Raw genomic sequence first — 14846 nt, forward strand, 5'->3', positions numbered from 1 at the left:
ACAGAGAATTTAGAAGCCCTGACAAGGTATGGGGAGAGATAGGGGGGGTGGGGGAATGGTTGCTGTGTGTTTTTTTTAAACAGAGCTGCTGACAGTAGCAGGAGCAGCAGAGTTGGCTACAAGGAATGACGGAAGCATAAGCTGCCTCAAGCTATCTATTGCAGGCTACTGGCATTCTAAGTTTGCCATTTTAATCAAGTGGGCAGTTGGGAGGGAAATGGGAAGGGAGAAGATGTATGTTATTACGAGTATGTGAGCTTGTGAGGAAATGAAATGTTGAGAGAATTAAAAAAGTAATGTGAAAAAAGATAGTAAGAGGAATGTGTGTGAAAGAGAGACTGCTTTAAGAAACAGTTAAATATTAGAGCTTCACATTCTTTTGGCTCTTCATCAGTTGTGAATGTGTGCTGTTACAAGTGAATGTTTTAAAACATTGAACAGAAATCACTGTTATCGAAATATGAGAGGGATACTGCTATAAGAAAAGCTGTGAGTTGGGTCTGTGTAATAATATAAGAGGGACTAGCAAGTTGTCTGAAGAGACTAGCCTGGGTTATTGGCTCCAGGTGATTGTTTGGGAAAAGCTTTTTTGTTATGAGGCTATAAGCTATCAGCTTGAGTGAAAAAAAGCTTGATAAAAACTAAGTTAAAAATATGAAATGAATTTGGTATTTATAGTAACTGTATATTTCTGAAAGGGACTGAAATTTTCCTCACGAAGCAGTGATAGTGGTTTGAAGGTGGTTGTAACTTTACTGAAAGAGTACGGAACTTATAGCCCAAGGAGTTAATATTACTGTTGTAGATGAGAGCATTCTTAAAGGTGTATGTTGGCAATAGTTGCTGTAACTATAAAAATTCAGTGTGTAACTGGATGGAGCACATAGGGAAAAGTGAAAGGAGATAAAGTGAGGTATGAAGAAGGTTTGACTAAGTAGGAGGAAAAACTAATTATTCATTTATTTCTGTGGGATATCTAGAAACAGTTTGAAACATGAAGAAGGAAATCACATTAAAAGAGTTCAACATACCAGGGAGAGAGAGGTTCTCTTATTTATTAAAGCCAGGGTAGTAGGGAAACATACTGAAGAAAGAGAGAGAAGGCTATTCACCTGGTGTACTGGAGTGACATTGTTCTGAAGACTTCACTGGTGCCTAAGTGACTGAGTATTCAAACAAAAGTGTGCACACACAGAAATACACTTCCCCCTCCCCATTCGCGGTTTCGGCAATCGCAATTTCACATATTCACGATTTTTGGGGGTGGGGGAAAAAAGAAAAAAAAAAAACACAGTTTAGCCTTCGTCCCGGCCTTACCTGGTGGTCTAGCGGGCTTTCGGGGCAGGAGCGATCTTCCTACACTCCTGCCCCATGTAGATCGCCAATAGGAAATGGCTGTGGGGAGTTCCCGTCGTAGTCTCGAGAGACTACGGGAACTCACGGCAGCTATTTCCTATTGGCGATCTGCACGGGGCAGGAGCGTAGGAAGATTGTTCCTGCCCCGAAAGCCCGCTAGACCACCAGGTAAGGCTGGGATGCCGGGGGGAAGGCAGGAGGGAGGCAGGGGTGGGTCAGAGCCGGACCAGAAGATATTTGCGGTATTTCACCATTCGCGGTCCGGTTCTGCCCCTATCCCCCGCGAATCCGGAGGGAGAAGTGTAGAGACAAATAAAGAGACAGAAAGATGAACACAATATAGATAAAGAGAGAGAAAAAAAACCCCAAAATAGTTCCAGATCCAAAATTACTTGGAATGTTTCGGTAATAAAATCTGGATAATAAGTAGGTAAAGAACTTTAAAGAATCTAGTTTTAAGTGGAGCTAATTACATAAATGTGTCATAATCCAAGAAAAGGGACCAAGGGGTCCTTTTACAAAGCCACGCTAGCGGTTTTATTGCACGCACTGGATTATCGCACGCTAGCCAGAAATATACTGTCTGCTCAAAAGGAGGCGGTAGCGGCTAGCGCATACGGCAATCTAGTACGGCTTTGTAAAAGGAGCCCCAAGTTTTAGAAATTGAGTTAGTCAGCTGGCTATGTAATCAAGAAGATGCTGATTCAAATGCAACAAACTACATCTTTCTATCATTTCATTTGCCAGAGATATACTGTTTCGATTAACAATATAATTCAACAATTGACGATTCAAAATTGCAAGAAAAATTAAAAACAAAGTTTGACAACAGTTTATTAATGCATATATCAATTGTTAAGTTTTTTAATTTGGTTTACTGGAAACATGGATTGTCAAAATACGGAAACAACTAGTTTTAGTCATATGGGTTACAAAATTTTATAATTGTAGTAAATCAGGCCCATAGACAGAACATAAGCAATGCCTCTGCTGGGTCAGACCTGAGGTCCATCATGCCCAGCAGTCCGCTCACATGGCGGCCCAACAGGTCTAGGACCTGTGCAGTAATCCTCTATTTATACCCTTCTATCCCCTTTTCCAAGAGGAAACTGTCCAATCCTTTCTTAAACCCCAGTACCATACTCTGCCCTATTATGTCCTCTGGAAGTGCATTCCAGGTGTCCACCACACCTTGTTGGGTAAAGAAGAACTTCCTAGCATTTGTTTTGAATCTGTCCCCTTTCAACTTTTCCGAATGCCCTCTTGTTCTTTTAGTATTTGAAAGTTTGAAGAATCTTTCCTTCTCTACTCTCTCTATGCCCTTCATGATCTTATAAGTCTCTATCATATCGCCTCTAAGTCTCCTCTACTCCAGGGAAAAGAGACCCAGTTTCTCCAATCTCTCAGCGTATGAAAGGTTTTCCATCCCTTTTATCAGACGTGTCGCTTTCCTCTGAACCCTCTCGAGTAACGCCATATTCTTCTTAAGGTATGGCGACCAATATTGGATGCAGTATTCCAGATACGGGCGCACCATCGCCCGATACAACGGCAGGATAACTTCTTTCGTCCTGGTTGTAATACCTTTCTTGATTATACCTAGCATTCTATTCGCTTTCTTAACGGCCGCTGCGCACTGTGCCATCGGCTTCATTGTCATGTCCACCATTACCCCCAAGTCCCTTTCTTGGGTACTCTCAGTCAATAACATCCCTCCCATCGTATAGTTGTACCTCGGGTTTCTGCTTCCCACATGCAATACTTTACATTTCTCAACGTTGAACTTCATCTGCCATCTCGTCACCCATTCCCCTAGTTTGTTCAGGTCCCTTTGCAATTCTTCGCAGTCATCTTTAGTCCGAGCTCCACTAAATAGTTTGGTGAATAATCTACCTATTGTTCCTGATTGAAACTTACTTTGAACATATTTTTAAAACATATATGCATACACATAATTTTAAAAACATTTATGCATACACATCTTTTTAGAAGGTTCACTTCAGAGTACAGTGATTCTTTTTTTTTAATGTTTAATTGACTTTTTCTACCTTTCTTGCATTTTTAAACATACTTTTTATGTTTAAATTACATAGATCTATGGTAGTATTTTAATTGCAAGAAAAATGTAATGTAGTGGGCCCTGATGGGATAAGAAGAACAGCAAAGCCTGAAGCCAGAGGAAGGAAAATTTATTAAGGACCCGGTATGACCCACATTTCAGCTGATTATTTACACCAGGGGTCCTTCAGATTCTCTGTTGTCCTCTCAAGATCTCACAGATGCTTTCATCCAGACTCTGCCACAGTCAGAGTGAATTATAGAGGTGCTTGGGACCCAGCTAGGTACTTGGGACCTGGATTGGCCACTATTGGAAACAGGATACTGGGCTTGATGGACCTTCAGTTTGTTCCAGAATGGCAATTCTTATGTTCTTGTAAGCTCTTTCGAGCAGGGACTGTTTTCTTACTCTTTGTGACTCTGTACAGCGTTGCATGCATCTGGTAGCGCTATAGAAATAATTAACGGTAGTAGTAGCATGTAGGACCTTCAGCAGGTTCCAGGGAGATGTCCAGTAGCATTCTCTTCCTGACACCTTTGAAGTGTGCATAGAAATGAATGAAATGTAAAGCCAGCCCTGACTGTTCCTGTTTTCTTCCAAACTCTCAAATTTTAGTTGCTTGGAATAGAGATTAATTACAGATACATAGTGGTTTGTAAACTATGTTTAGAGAATGTTGCCAAGTAGTTAAAATGGTTGTATTCCAAGATTATCAACTGTTGTGCTTGTTTTCTTTTTTGAAACAAAGCCAAGCATAATCTGCTATATCAAGAAGTGCTCTGTGTTTTTAGCTGCTCCCATCCTCAATATTATAGCTGTCAAGATCTGCCCTCTGGTATTGCAGATTCAGAGACTGCCAGCATCTCAATTCTATCACATGATCTGTCACTGCTGTTTTCCTCTGCTTCTAGTTGAAAAGATTTCTAAAGCCTTATAAGTGTAAAATGCTATTAGAATGTATAATAATAATAATAATAACTTTATTCTTGTATACCGCAATACCATGGAAGTTCAATGCGGTTAACAATAGGAGAGGCTGTACATTTACAGCGATGATACATATTACAGTGTTGTTACATTTACAGAGATGTTACATAAATAGCAGTAATAAAAAGGCATATACTAAAGAAGAGACTGTACGTATACAGCGATGTTACATGTTATAGCGGTGGTACATTTACAGTGATGTTAAATGTGAGGCAATGTAAAGGCAGGGCAATTAGATAAAACAGAGATTGAGAAAGAGAGGCCATAGTGGCTTGGGAGGGGGGCGTAGTCAGAGGGAATGGAGGCATGTCGAGGTCAGGAGGGTGCAGGGAAGGAGGGAAGGCAGCGTATACTCAGGAATGCTAAGCTGTTACTATTTCTGAAAATACTGGTATTAAATAGAAATACAGTAAAACAAAAGAAAGAAAAATAATGTGATACCTCTGATTAAATTAATGTAATATTTTTAACAAGTTTTTGAAGGCAGAACCACTTTATTCAGGTCACGTATAATAAAAGTGATGATATGAAAATATATAAGTGAAACATCAAAGCATTCCAATAACAATCTCAAGGGAAAGGTGGGGATGGGAGGGGAGAAGAGGAAAGGCGTGAGAAACAAGAAGATGTGGATGGGTAAAACGGGAACACCATGGCAATCACATTGCTTTATCCATAAAAATACTGGGGAAAAGGCCACAATAATTATCTCCAGGGGAAACAAACTAATAAAATGGGAATGATATAGGCAAAACAAAATTCCCACTTTCTGGTAATATATTTTGTTTTATATTTAAGCAGATCTGTTTGTAATTACACAGGAATAGGACAGAATATTTTTTTACTTTCAGGATTCCCCTAACACAATTGCTTAGTTGCTTAACCTACTGCTATGAATGTGTTTGTACAAAAGTGTATTGGCAATTATAGTTGTCTTGGATAAAATAGTTTGTTCTGTTATCCATTCCAAACTATAGAAATAAAGGTTAATAAATAAAACTGAAACAACAAATAGTATATAAGGTGAATACATTTTTTGACTAGCTTTTGGAAAGGTTTTTTTAGGTCTCAAATGCTAGTCAAAAATGTTTTCGGTTAGTCCAATAAAAAGATATTGTGTTATCTATTCTGGGTTTTTTTTTTCTTTTGTTTTAATTTATTAACCTTTATTTCTGTAGTTGTCGAGACTGGATTATTTGAAAAGGAACCCTGCTCTCCAAATACAGTAAAACCTTGGATTACAAGTAACTTGGTATGCAAGTGTTTTGCACAAGCAAAACATTTGATTAAATTTTAACTTGATATACAAGCAAGGTCTTGCAATACAAGTACATACAGTATACACACATTACATCATCACAACTGAGCCGATGGTTCTTCTCTCTCTGATACTGCAGGAGTGTAGTGACTGTTCTAAACAAGCAAGGTTTTGCAATACGAGTACATACAGTATTTTGTATTAAAGTTTTGGGGTTGTGGAGTTTCCATTATTTCTTATGGGGAAATTCATTTTGATATACAAGTGTTTTGGATTACAAGCATGTTTCCAGAACAAATTATGCTCGCAAACCATGCTTTTACTGTACTCTGAACTTTACACAGTACAGTCTAGCAGACTGTAATCTTTCAGCCGTACTGACAGACCTCCTTAATGCAAACAAACCAGTGTTTGATTTAGACTCAGGAAGCATTAGGCAGGGCACTTTCCTTGTTAAGATTATTCCTGCCTGATAAGGTACTTATCCCTCCTTTAGTCACTGTGCTGCATCATTTTTATTTCCTTCTCGACTCATTTTAAATCTGAGGTGCTTGCTTGTGGTAGCCTGGGCCACAGAGCTGAACCTAGCAAATCAGATTCCAGTTCTCCCAGCAGGAGTTGGCCAATCTACAGCCTTCTTTTGTTGGGAATATGAAACCCTTCAGGGAGCAGGAATCACAAAAGCCTTTCACTGCAGACACATGTTTAGAGTCTGTGCAGACTTTTCCTGGTTTTAATTTTATTATGCCAAGAATGGAGGGTTTGTTGTTTCTTTCATGTTTCCTTTCAAGGAATTGCAATTATACATTTGTGCGACATCAGAGGCTTTGTAACACAGTAATTCAGGCTGTTGCATTTTATGCTAAAACCTCCTGTCAATACAAATATATTCCAGTGCTGTAAATATAACTGGCAGGCTGAAGAATTTTAAACAGCTGGAAAGGTCGCTGACACTTCACACCATACCCTGGAGACAAATGATGAGGAAACAGATCTGTTTTCCACTGCTATAGTTGCCATTTTTTTAATGAGCAAGAGGAGAAAAGTGCATGCAATAGCCTCGTTTTTTTGGCTGAACAATGGAAAAATTGTCTTATGTGCCTAGTATTTTACAGTTTACATTTTTAAGAGTAACAGTCATTTTCACCCATCCACCCCCTCCTGTGAATTTATGATGGGTCATGTTTCCTTTCCAGCAGGTTTAATTTAGAAGCCACGACTTGAAAGATGTTTCTTGCAGTGTATTTGTATGTGTTACAGTATATGTATGGAATTCATCTACTTGAATAGCAGGAATTTAACACCATATGGGGAATTATTTTTAAAGCTTTTTTGTTCCTGGAGACATGGATAAGGAAATCCATTCTTTCTTCGCTCTTCAGTTAATAGCACTTGAAGTGCTCTACTGCTGTTAAAAGGACCTGAAGGAAATAAACTGCAGGTTGCATGCTTGCTCTCAGTTGGTGCAGCAAAATGGAATTGTTTTCCAACAGAATGAGAAAACACCATGGTGAAATAAATCAAGCAGAGAGATTAGAGACATGGTTGGAATCTTTGTACATATTATTATTATTTTATATGAAAACTAGGTTAGCATGTTGTTTATTTTACAGTGCAGCAAAGGGTTAGACTAAGCATGCAATGGCCCAGAGTCACTAAAGATAGAGATTCAATCGCTGTTGGCCGATTTTGAAACAGCGATTAATTCACTGTCTTTTTTGCATGCAAATGATCTGATCAGACGCACGCCCTGTAGCGATCGAAACGCATGCGCAGAGTATCCTTGTTGGTTATTGATGCACTTTACGCATGTGCTAGCTCTTCGCCCTTTACTATGTAGTTAGTGGGTGGGGTTTAGTCACGCACATCATTGGCGGGCATCGAATGCACCGCCCGCAAAGCATTGTTGTTGTAAAAAATGCAATATAAACAACAGCAGAAGAGAGATATCTGTTCTCTTCGGAGGTTTTGTTGTAAGAAGTTGAAGCTGTGGCCGGAACTGGTGGATTAATTCTTCGAAGGTTTTGAAGGAGAAATTGCGAACTGTTGGATGGCGTAACCAGCATCCGCCGTCCATTTCACACGGGGAATGCGGAAAGTTAACATTGCTAACAGACACAGTTAACAACGCTGGGATCATGCTCAGTCATATGTACAGCATACGAATCCCATGAAGCTGTGCAGCTTCTTGGGCCTTGAAGCGCGAACCAAACAATGCGACCCTGTGACATCATATACACATGACAAGTGAGCTCTAAAGAAAGGGGGAGGGGTGGCTGCAGTTTACTTAGCCAGATTATAGACATTTATTGAACAGAACACACTGGTTAAAACCATGGGCTCGCAATGCACATTTTAAAGAGTATAAAACAGGAATGAATTCTTACGCATATGTAAAATTATTTTACAGTTTTATTTTTAATTTTAATGGTTGTTTTATATGGGGTTGTAACCTCGATACTGAAATTTCTGGGCAGGAGAGTTGGCAAGGATAGTAAGCGACTGGTCCTCTGCAGTTGCTTCTTTTCGGATCGGCAAACACAGTCAGTGTTTCTTCTTCTGCTTAGTGAATCGATTGCTTCCTACTTTTGCATGCCATTTCCCCTCATTTGCATAGGTGGATCAGATTGGATAGGAGATTGATCGGGAAGATGTTTAGTGAATCAGATCAGGGAACGATCGCAAAAACAGGATCGGTAAGTTTAGTGAATCTAGCTCAATGTAAGGCTCATTGTTTCAATTTCCCTATACGGCATTCACTGTTTGACTTTAATCAAGTTACTTAAACTTATTGTGCTAACATCTAGAATAAATTGTTTAAGGAAAGTTTAGCAGTTGATTTGTACATACAGTATACTGGCATTTATGCATGTATATCAAACATTGAAAATCCAGTTTTAGAAAGCAAATATTTAAATATGGAAATCTGCAATTCTTGCATATGGATGGGGCGTGCTTTGGGAAGGATAAGACTGGGATCAAACAATACATGTATATTGAAGAAGGGGAATCACCAGATCAGTGTTGAGGTTTACAGCTGCTCCCCCAGTGTTTGTTTTGGATAGTGATCATTTGGCACAATCAATTTTGAGGTTACTCCCAAAATTGTGCCAAATGATTGTGGGCTCATACTTAGGATCATTTAAACTAGTAAGTTTCCAACATGGCAAGCATATATAAGTGTTGGCACTTAAATGACTTTGAAATACCAGATTAGATGTGTATATTGCCTGTTGCTTCCATTGATGTTTTAGATATTGTCAATTGCAAAAATGGCTGCTCCTGCCACATGTAATTGGTGTACATACAGTATATGTATTCCTACATGTATTTTAGCAAAATCTCTATATTGTCAGATCTTTTTGCTGAAATGCTACCAGAATTTGACAAGTCCCAACCTTAATATCACACTTACATTATCTAAAATGGGACTGTAGGTCTCAAATATTTTTGGCTCACAGGTTCTGCTCTTTATTAGAACTGCCATTATAATCAATTCATTGTCTGAGTTCCTAAAATTCTTCAACATAACTGAAATTCCTTGCAGAATGTATATGTGTGAATTAAAGTATATAAATAAGGTAAACATGGGCCGGATTCTCTAAACAGTGCATTGTTGGTGGCCACCTTAAAAGCGACTGAGCCATTTAGAGAATAGTACCTCTGGCAAAGATAGGCGCTGTAAATATAGGCCACGGTTTTCAAGGCCTGCATTTCTAGCGCTTACCTTAGACGTGAATTGCATCTCCATAGGCACTTTATGGCGCCTAATGCCTCATCCGGTGTTAGCTATGCCTACATTGGCAGTAGGCGCTGTAAATCGCCTACAGAGGTGCAAATCTGGTGCTGTTTTTTTAAGGCGCTAGTAGGCACCTTGAAAATCAGTTTAAAGCATCATTTCTAGTGCAATAGGTGAGACATTCTAGACAACAGGACTATTTCCCCATACTCGCATGGACTGCAGAAAGAATCCACTCCAGATTTTTCACTCTGCCTCCAGTGTACTTCACAGATCAGCTTAGTGCCCTCTAGCAGTCTTTCCTTCTGCACTCATTGCTTCAGCTGTGTGTGTTTCTGCTCTCCTCACTTTTATTATTTTACTTTGACATAGTTTTGTCCCCTTTTGCGGGTATTTTCGCATCTACAGCAATTTAGAGGCTCTGCCTATTTGTGAATTCAAAGACTTTGATCTGTAGCTGACAGGTAGATCTCTTCTTGGGTACCTGTTGGAAGTTTGCATAATAATCCTTGGAGCTCAGGGCCGTCCCTGAAGTTGTTGCACTGTCCACTAAGCGGGCTCAAGCCTCCACCCAGATTACGGCTCCTTTGAAGAAATTGGCTCCTGCAGTGTGGGACTACCTACAGGTTACTGGAATCCATGGTGGCCAAGCTGGATGTTGTCACTTGGGCAAGAGCGCACATGAATCCTCTTCAGCATGCCTTGCATTCCTGCTGGGCACCCCACAGGAATGCCTTGCAGATGTGTCTGCTGTGGACTTTGGAGGCCCGAGCGAGCATGAACTGGTGGCTTCATTTTCAATCACTCTGCAAATCGCCGTTGCACATTGCCTCCTGGACTGTGGTGAAGACAGATGCCAGCCTTGGGGGCTAGGGAATGCACTGCAATCATCGTCCTCTTCAGGGCTGTTGGACTGTGTCTCAGAAAATGTGGTCAATCAACCGTCTGGAGCTCAGTGCCATTTGTCTTGCCCTGAGAGCATTGCACGTGACCCAGGAAGGATAGGCAGTCTGGGTCTTCTCCGACAATGTGACAGTGGTGGCCTATGTCAATTGCCAGGGAGGGACCAAGAGCTTTCCCTTGGCTCAGGAAGCCCGCCTGATTTTCCCATGGGCAGAATGTCATCTTCTGGCACTGATGGCAGTGCATGTGGCTGGAGTGGATAACATTCAAGCAGATTTTCTCAGCCAGCAGACTCTGGATCCGAGCGAGTGAGCCCTCTCACCGGAGGTGTTCCAGGCAATTGTGCAGCGCTAGGGGCAGCCCAGCTTCGACCTCATAGCTACAGCAAGGAACAAGAAGGCACAGCACTCCTTCAGTTACAGATCCGAGCCTGAAAGCGAGGAGCTCGATGCTGTAGTGCAACCGTAGCCTCCGGGAGTTTTTCTCTAGGTCTTTCCTACTTGACCAATGATCAGGCAAGTCCTTCAAAAGATTGAGGGTCATCCCAGGCACATCATTCTGGTGGCACCTGATTGGCCTTGAAAACTGTGGTACGCGGATCTGCTGCACGTCAGATGCCCGATTGGTCTTGAAGACTGTGGTGCATGGATCTGCTGCTGCTGAATGTGGGATACGGTCTCCATCTGAGCGTCTATCCGGACCTTCTCTTCTGTGGCCATGGAAGATCCAGGTCGCTTTGCACTTATGGCATGGCTCTTAAGCATGCTGCCCTAGAACATAAAGGATATTCGGATCTGGTAGTTGATAAGCTTCTCAGAGCTAAAAAGTCATCCACGGTGTCGGCCTATGCTAAGGCATGGAAAACCTTCCAGCTTTGGTGTGCCCCAGACCAGGTGGATCCTCCTTCAGCTCTGCTCACGCGGATTTTTGCTTTTCTTCAGGCAGTTTTGGATAAAGGCCTCACTGTGGCATCTCTGCGGGTTCAGGTGGCCGGACTGTCCTGTTTTTGATCCTGGGACAGTCGGTTCTCTTTGGCGTTGCATCCAGATATTGCTCGATTCTTGAAGGGGGCTCTTTGGGTCCGGCCACCCGTTAGGAATCCTTTCCCAGCTTGGGACCTTAATTTGATGTTGGGCCTTGCTGGAGCTCCCTTTGAGCCTCTTCGGGATGCCTCTTTCTTGGATTTAACTCTCAAGACTGTTTTTCTTATTGCCATCACCTCTGCCCATAGGGTTTCCGAACTGCAGGCGTTGTCTTGTAGAGACCCTTTTCTCTGTATTTTAGAGGCGAGGGTTGTTTGCAGACAGTTCCTTCCTTTTTGCCAAAGGTTATTTCAGCTTTCCATGTCAATCAGGAAGTGTGTTTGCCTTCTTTTCAGCCGATAGGTTCCAGAACTCAGGATCGCCTGCTGAAGAAATCGGATGTGCGCAGGGTGCTCCTACGTTATTTGGAGGTCACTAACGAGTTTCAGATCTCTGACCATCTGTTTGTGCTGACTCATTCATTTCAGCTGGGTGCTCCCGCTTCTAAGGTCACAATATCCAGATGGATTCGTAAGGCCATTTTATCAGCTTATATTCTGACAGGGAAACAGTCTCCTGCTTTTGTCAGGGCACATTCTACAAGGAGTGTGGCTTCGTTGTGGGCTGAAGCTTGAGCTCTTCCTCCTAAAGAGATTTGCAGGGCGGCCACGTGATCTTTGCTTAACAAGTTTGCCAAGTTCTACAGGCAGGACTTGGCCTTTGGGTCCTCGGCCTTTAGGGCTGGTGCAGCAAACCCACCCTAGCTATATTAAGGGGGACTGCTTTTGTACGTCCCTGTTGCCTAGAATGTCTCACCTATTGAACTGAAAAAAGAGGTTATATACCTACCGTGGTAAGCTCTTTTCCAGTAGATAGGTGAGACATTCTAGACTCTCTGCTCTGTCGTTCCTGCACCTGCTTTCAGTTTTCAATCTATTTATGCTTCTCCAAGCTGATTCTTGGTGACCGGCTAGCCCTTTGGGGTTATGAAGAATCTGTACATTTGTTCAACTTGTTAGGGAGTAGTTTCTGAGTTCCTTTGAAGCCTGTGTTAGCGGTTTATGGTACTGTTTTGTTATTTATGAGCAAAACAGTAGTTTAGCCTGTGGTTACTGGTGCCTCTACTTTACATGTGTGGGTGCCTTTCTATGCTTAGGTACTGAATGCTAGAGGGCGCTAAGATGATCTGTGAAGTACACTGGAGGCAGAGTGAAAAATCCGGAGTGGATGCCTTCTGCAGTTCATGTGAGCAGGGGGAAATAACCCTGTTGTCTAGAATGTCTCGCCTATCCACTGGAAAAGAGCTTACCAGGGTAAGTACATAATCTCTTTTTAAACAGTGTTTTTCACTTAGCTTGGGTGCCTACCTGGACTATTTATAAAATAAAGGTCTATGTGAGCAGATTTTCAGTGTATGCTTATTACATTGGCTGCAAATTATGTTAATTTTAAAATGTGGAAAACAAGCAAAGGGACAAGCAAATAAAATCATACTAGTTTTACCATTTTAATTAAAGTCAGTGAAATGCTAACTTTTTAGACAAGCTAAAATTCCAGAATGCACATTTTGAGAGGAAGTCAATTTCTAAAAGAATTTATGGAAAAAGGTTTGCATGTGTATGTATGCATATATGTATATATTCTTGTATATCATAATATGTACAGAACAGTGATTTCCAACTGATTTCTTCAACACATAGAAGTAGTTGGATTTTCAGGATACCCATAATGAATCAAATAGATTTGCATACAATGGAGTTAGCACATGTAAATATATCTCATACATATAGATTGTGGATATCCTGGAAACTTGAGTAGTTTGGTGTGCCCAGAACTGAGTTGAAAGCCCCTCCTAATACAATTTCATATAACATTAAATAATACTTTTTTTCTTTGTTGAAAACAAAGTAAATTATTTGAGGTAACTGCTTTATTTAAGCAGCTTGGAACTGGTTCTCAGCTTATTCTGGCTGTTTACCAGATGGCAGCAATTATATGTAATAATAACAAAATTCGGAGTTGCATTGTCAATTTACAGCAGGACATGGTAAAAGCCATTTCCCTCTATCTTCTGTTTCTTGATCACACACAGACACATACTTTCACACTTTTGCACACAGTTTCCTGTAGGTATTAGCATGATGAGGTTATGGAAACCATAAAGAGGAAGCATGTAAACCACAGTTTTTCCAAGCAAGTGATGCTTTTTAAGGAAAAAAGTCGCTTTTCAAATTGATAATTTTTTTCCTCTTATCTGCAGGTGTCCTAGTAGTAAATGTTACATGGCGTAACAAGACTTATGTAGGAACGCTGCTGGACTGTACAAAGCATGACTGGGCCCCTCCCAGGTAGGCAATCATTATTCTATTTTACTTAATTGAGGATGAATTATACAAAGCTTAACAATTTTAAAAGGTAATACAGTCTTTGGATATCATCAGTGCTCATTTAGTATTTTAGCATGCTTTAAAGAAGTTAGTGCATGCTAACATAGTGAGTTTATAATTGGGCACCACAATTTAGGTGCCAAAATGAAACAGTCAATACATCTATTAGATAGTATCATTTACATACATACTGTGTTTCCCCGAAAATAAGGCCTACCCCAAAAATAAGCCCTAGTATCATTTTCGAGGTAGGTCTTAATATAAGCTCTACCCCAAAAATAAGCCCTAGCCCCGGGATTCTCTGGCAACTCTTCAACACGGCACCGCCGCCCCCTGCCTCCCCCCACCGTGCAGCCAAACCCCTGCTGACCCTCCATCCTTCCCTCCCCGCCAACCGCGAACGAGCCCTACCTTCATCTGAAGCAACATCAGGCCGGCAGCACTCTAAACAGGCTGCTTGGCCTTGTCCGTTGGGGATTTCACTCTGCCGCGTTGCTGATATCAGTAACGCGGCAGATTGAAATCCCCAACGGACCAGGCCAAGCAGCCTATTTAGAGTGCTTCGGATGAAAGTAGGGCTCGCTCGCGGTCAGCGGGGAGGGAAGGCTGGAGGGTCAGCAGGGGTTTGGCTGCGTGGTGGGGGCAGGGGGGTGCTCAAGGGTTCTGCTGTACGAGGGATGGGAGGGAGGGAAGGATAGAAGCTGGGCAAACTTCTGCTGCACAGGGGGATGGGAGGGAGGGAAGGAGGAGAGGAAAGATGCTGCTGCACATGTGGGGGAGAGAAAGGAAAGAGGAAGAATTGCGGTGAAGGAGAGGAAGGGAGAGATGATCATGTGCATACCCCGAAAATAAGACCTAGTGCCTTTTTTAGGCCCCAAATGAATATGAGACACTGTCTTATTTTCGCGGAAACACGGTAATTGCTGTTGTAGAATAATAGTGTAAGTTAGCATCATTGCACCTACATATAGGTGCTAACAGTTACAGCAGGTCTGTGGCTGGTGTAAACATTAGCACCTAAATGTGATATTTATATGCTTAATTTACCGCCCCATCTATGACACGCCCCTCCCTCGTGAATGCCCTTTTACAGTTACACATAGGGCTCCTTTTACAAAGGTGCGTTAGCGGGTTT

General features: G+C 41.6%; 1 protein-coding gene across 5 annotated transcripts in view; it reads left to right on the forward strand.

Moving 5' to 3' along the window:
- ZNF608 (zinc finger protein 608) overlaps positions 1-14846 on the forward strand; it is a 195642-nt gene that overhangs the window by 144449 nt on the left and 36347 nt on the right. For all 5 annotated transcript variants that reach the window (XM_033928994.1, XM_033928993.1, XM_033928992.1 and 2 more), the window contains one exon: positions 13585-13672. In XM_033928994.1, coding sequence (XP_033784885.1) covers positions 13585-13672 — 88 coding nt within the window. The remainder of the gene's footprint in view (positions 1-13584; positions 13673-14846) is intronic.

This window comes from Geotrypetes seraphini, chromosome 1, assembly GCF_902459505.1.
Source record: "Geotrypetes seraphini chromosome 1, aGeoSer1.1, whole genome shotgun sequence".
Taxonomy (NCBI): domain Eukaryota; kingdom Metazoa; phylum Chordata; class Amphibia; order Gymnophiona; family Dermophiidae; genus Geotrypetes; species Geotrypetes seraphini.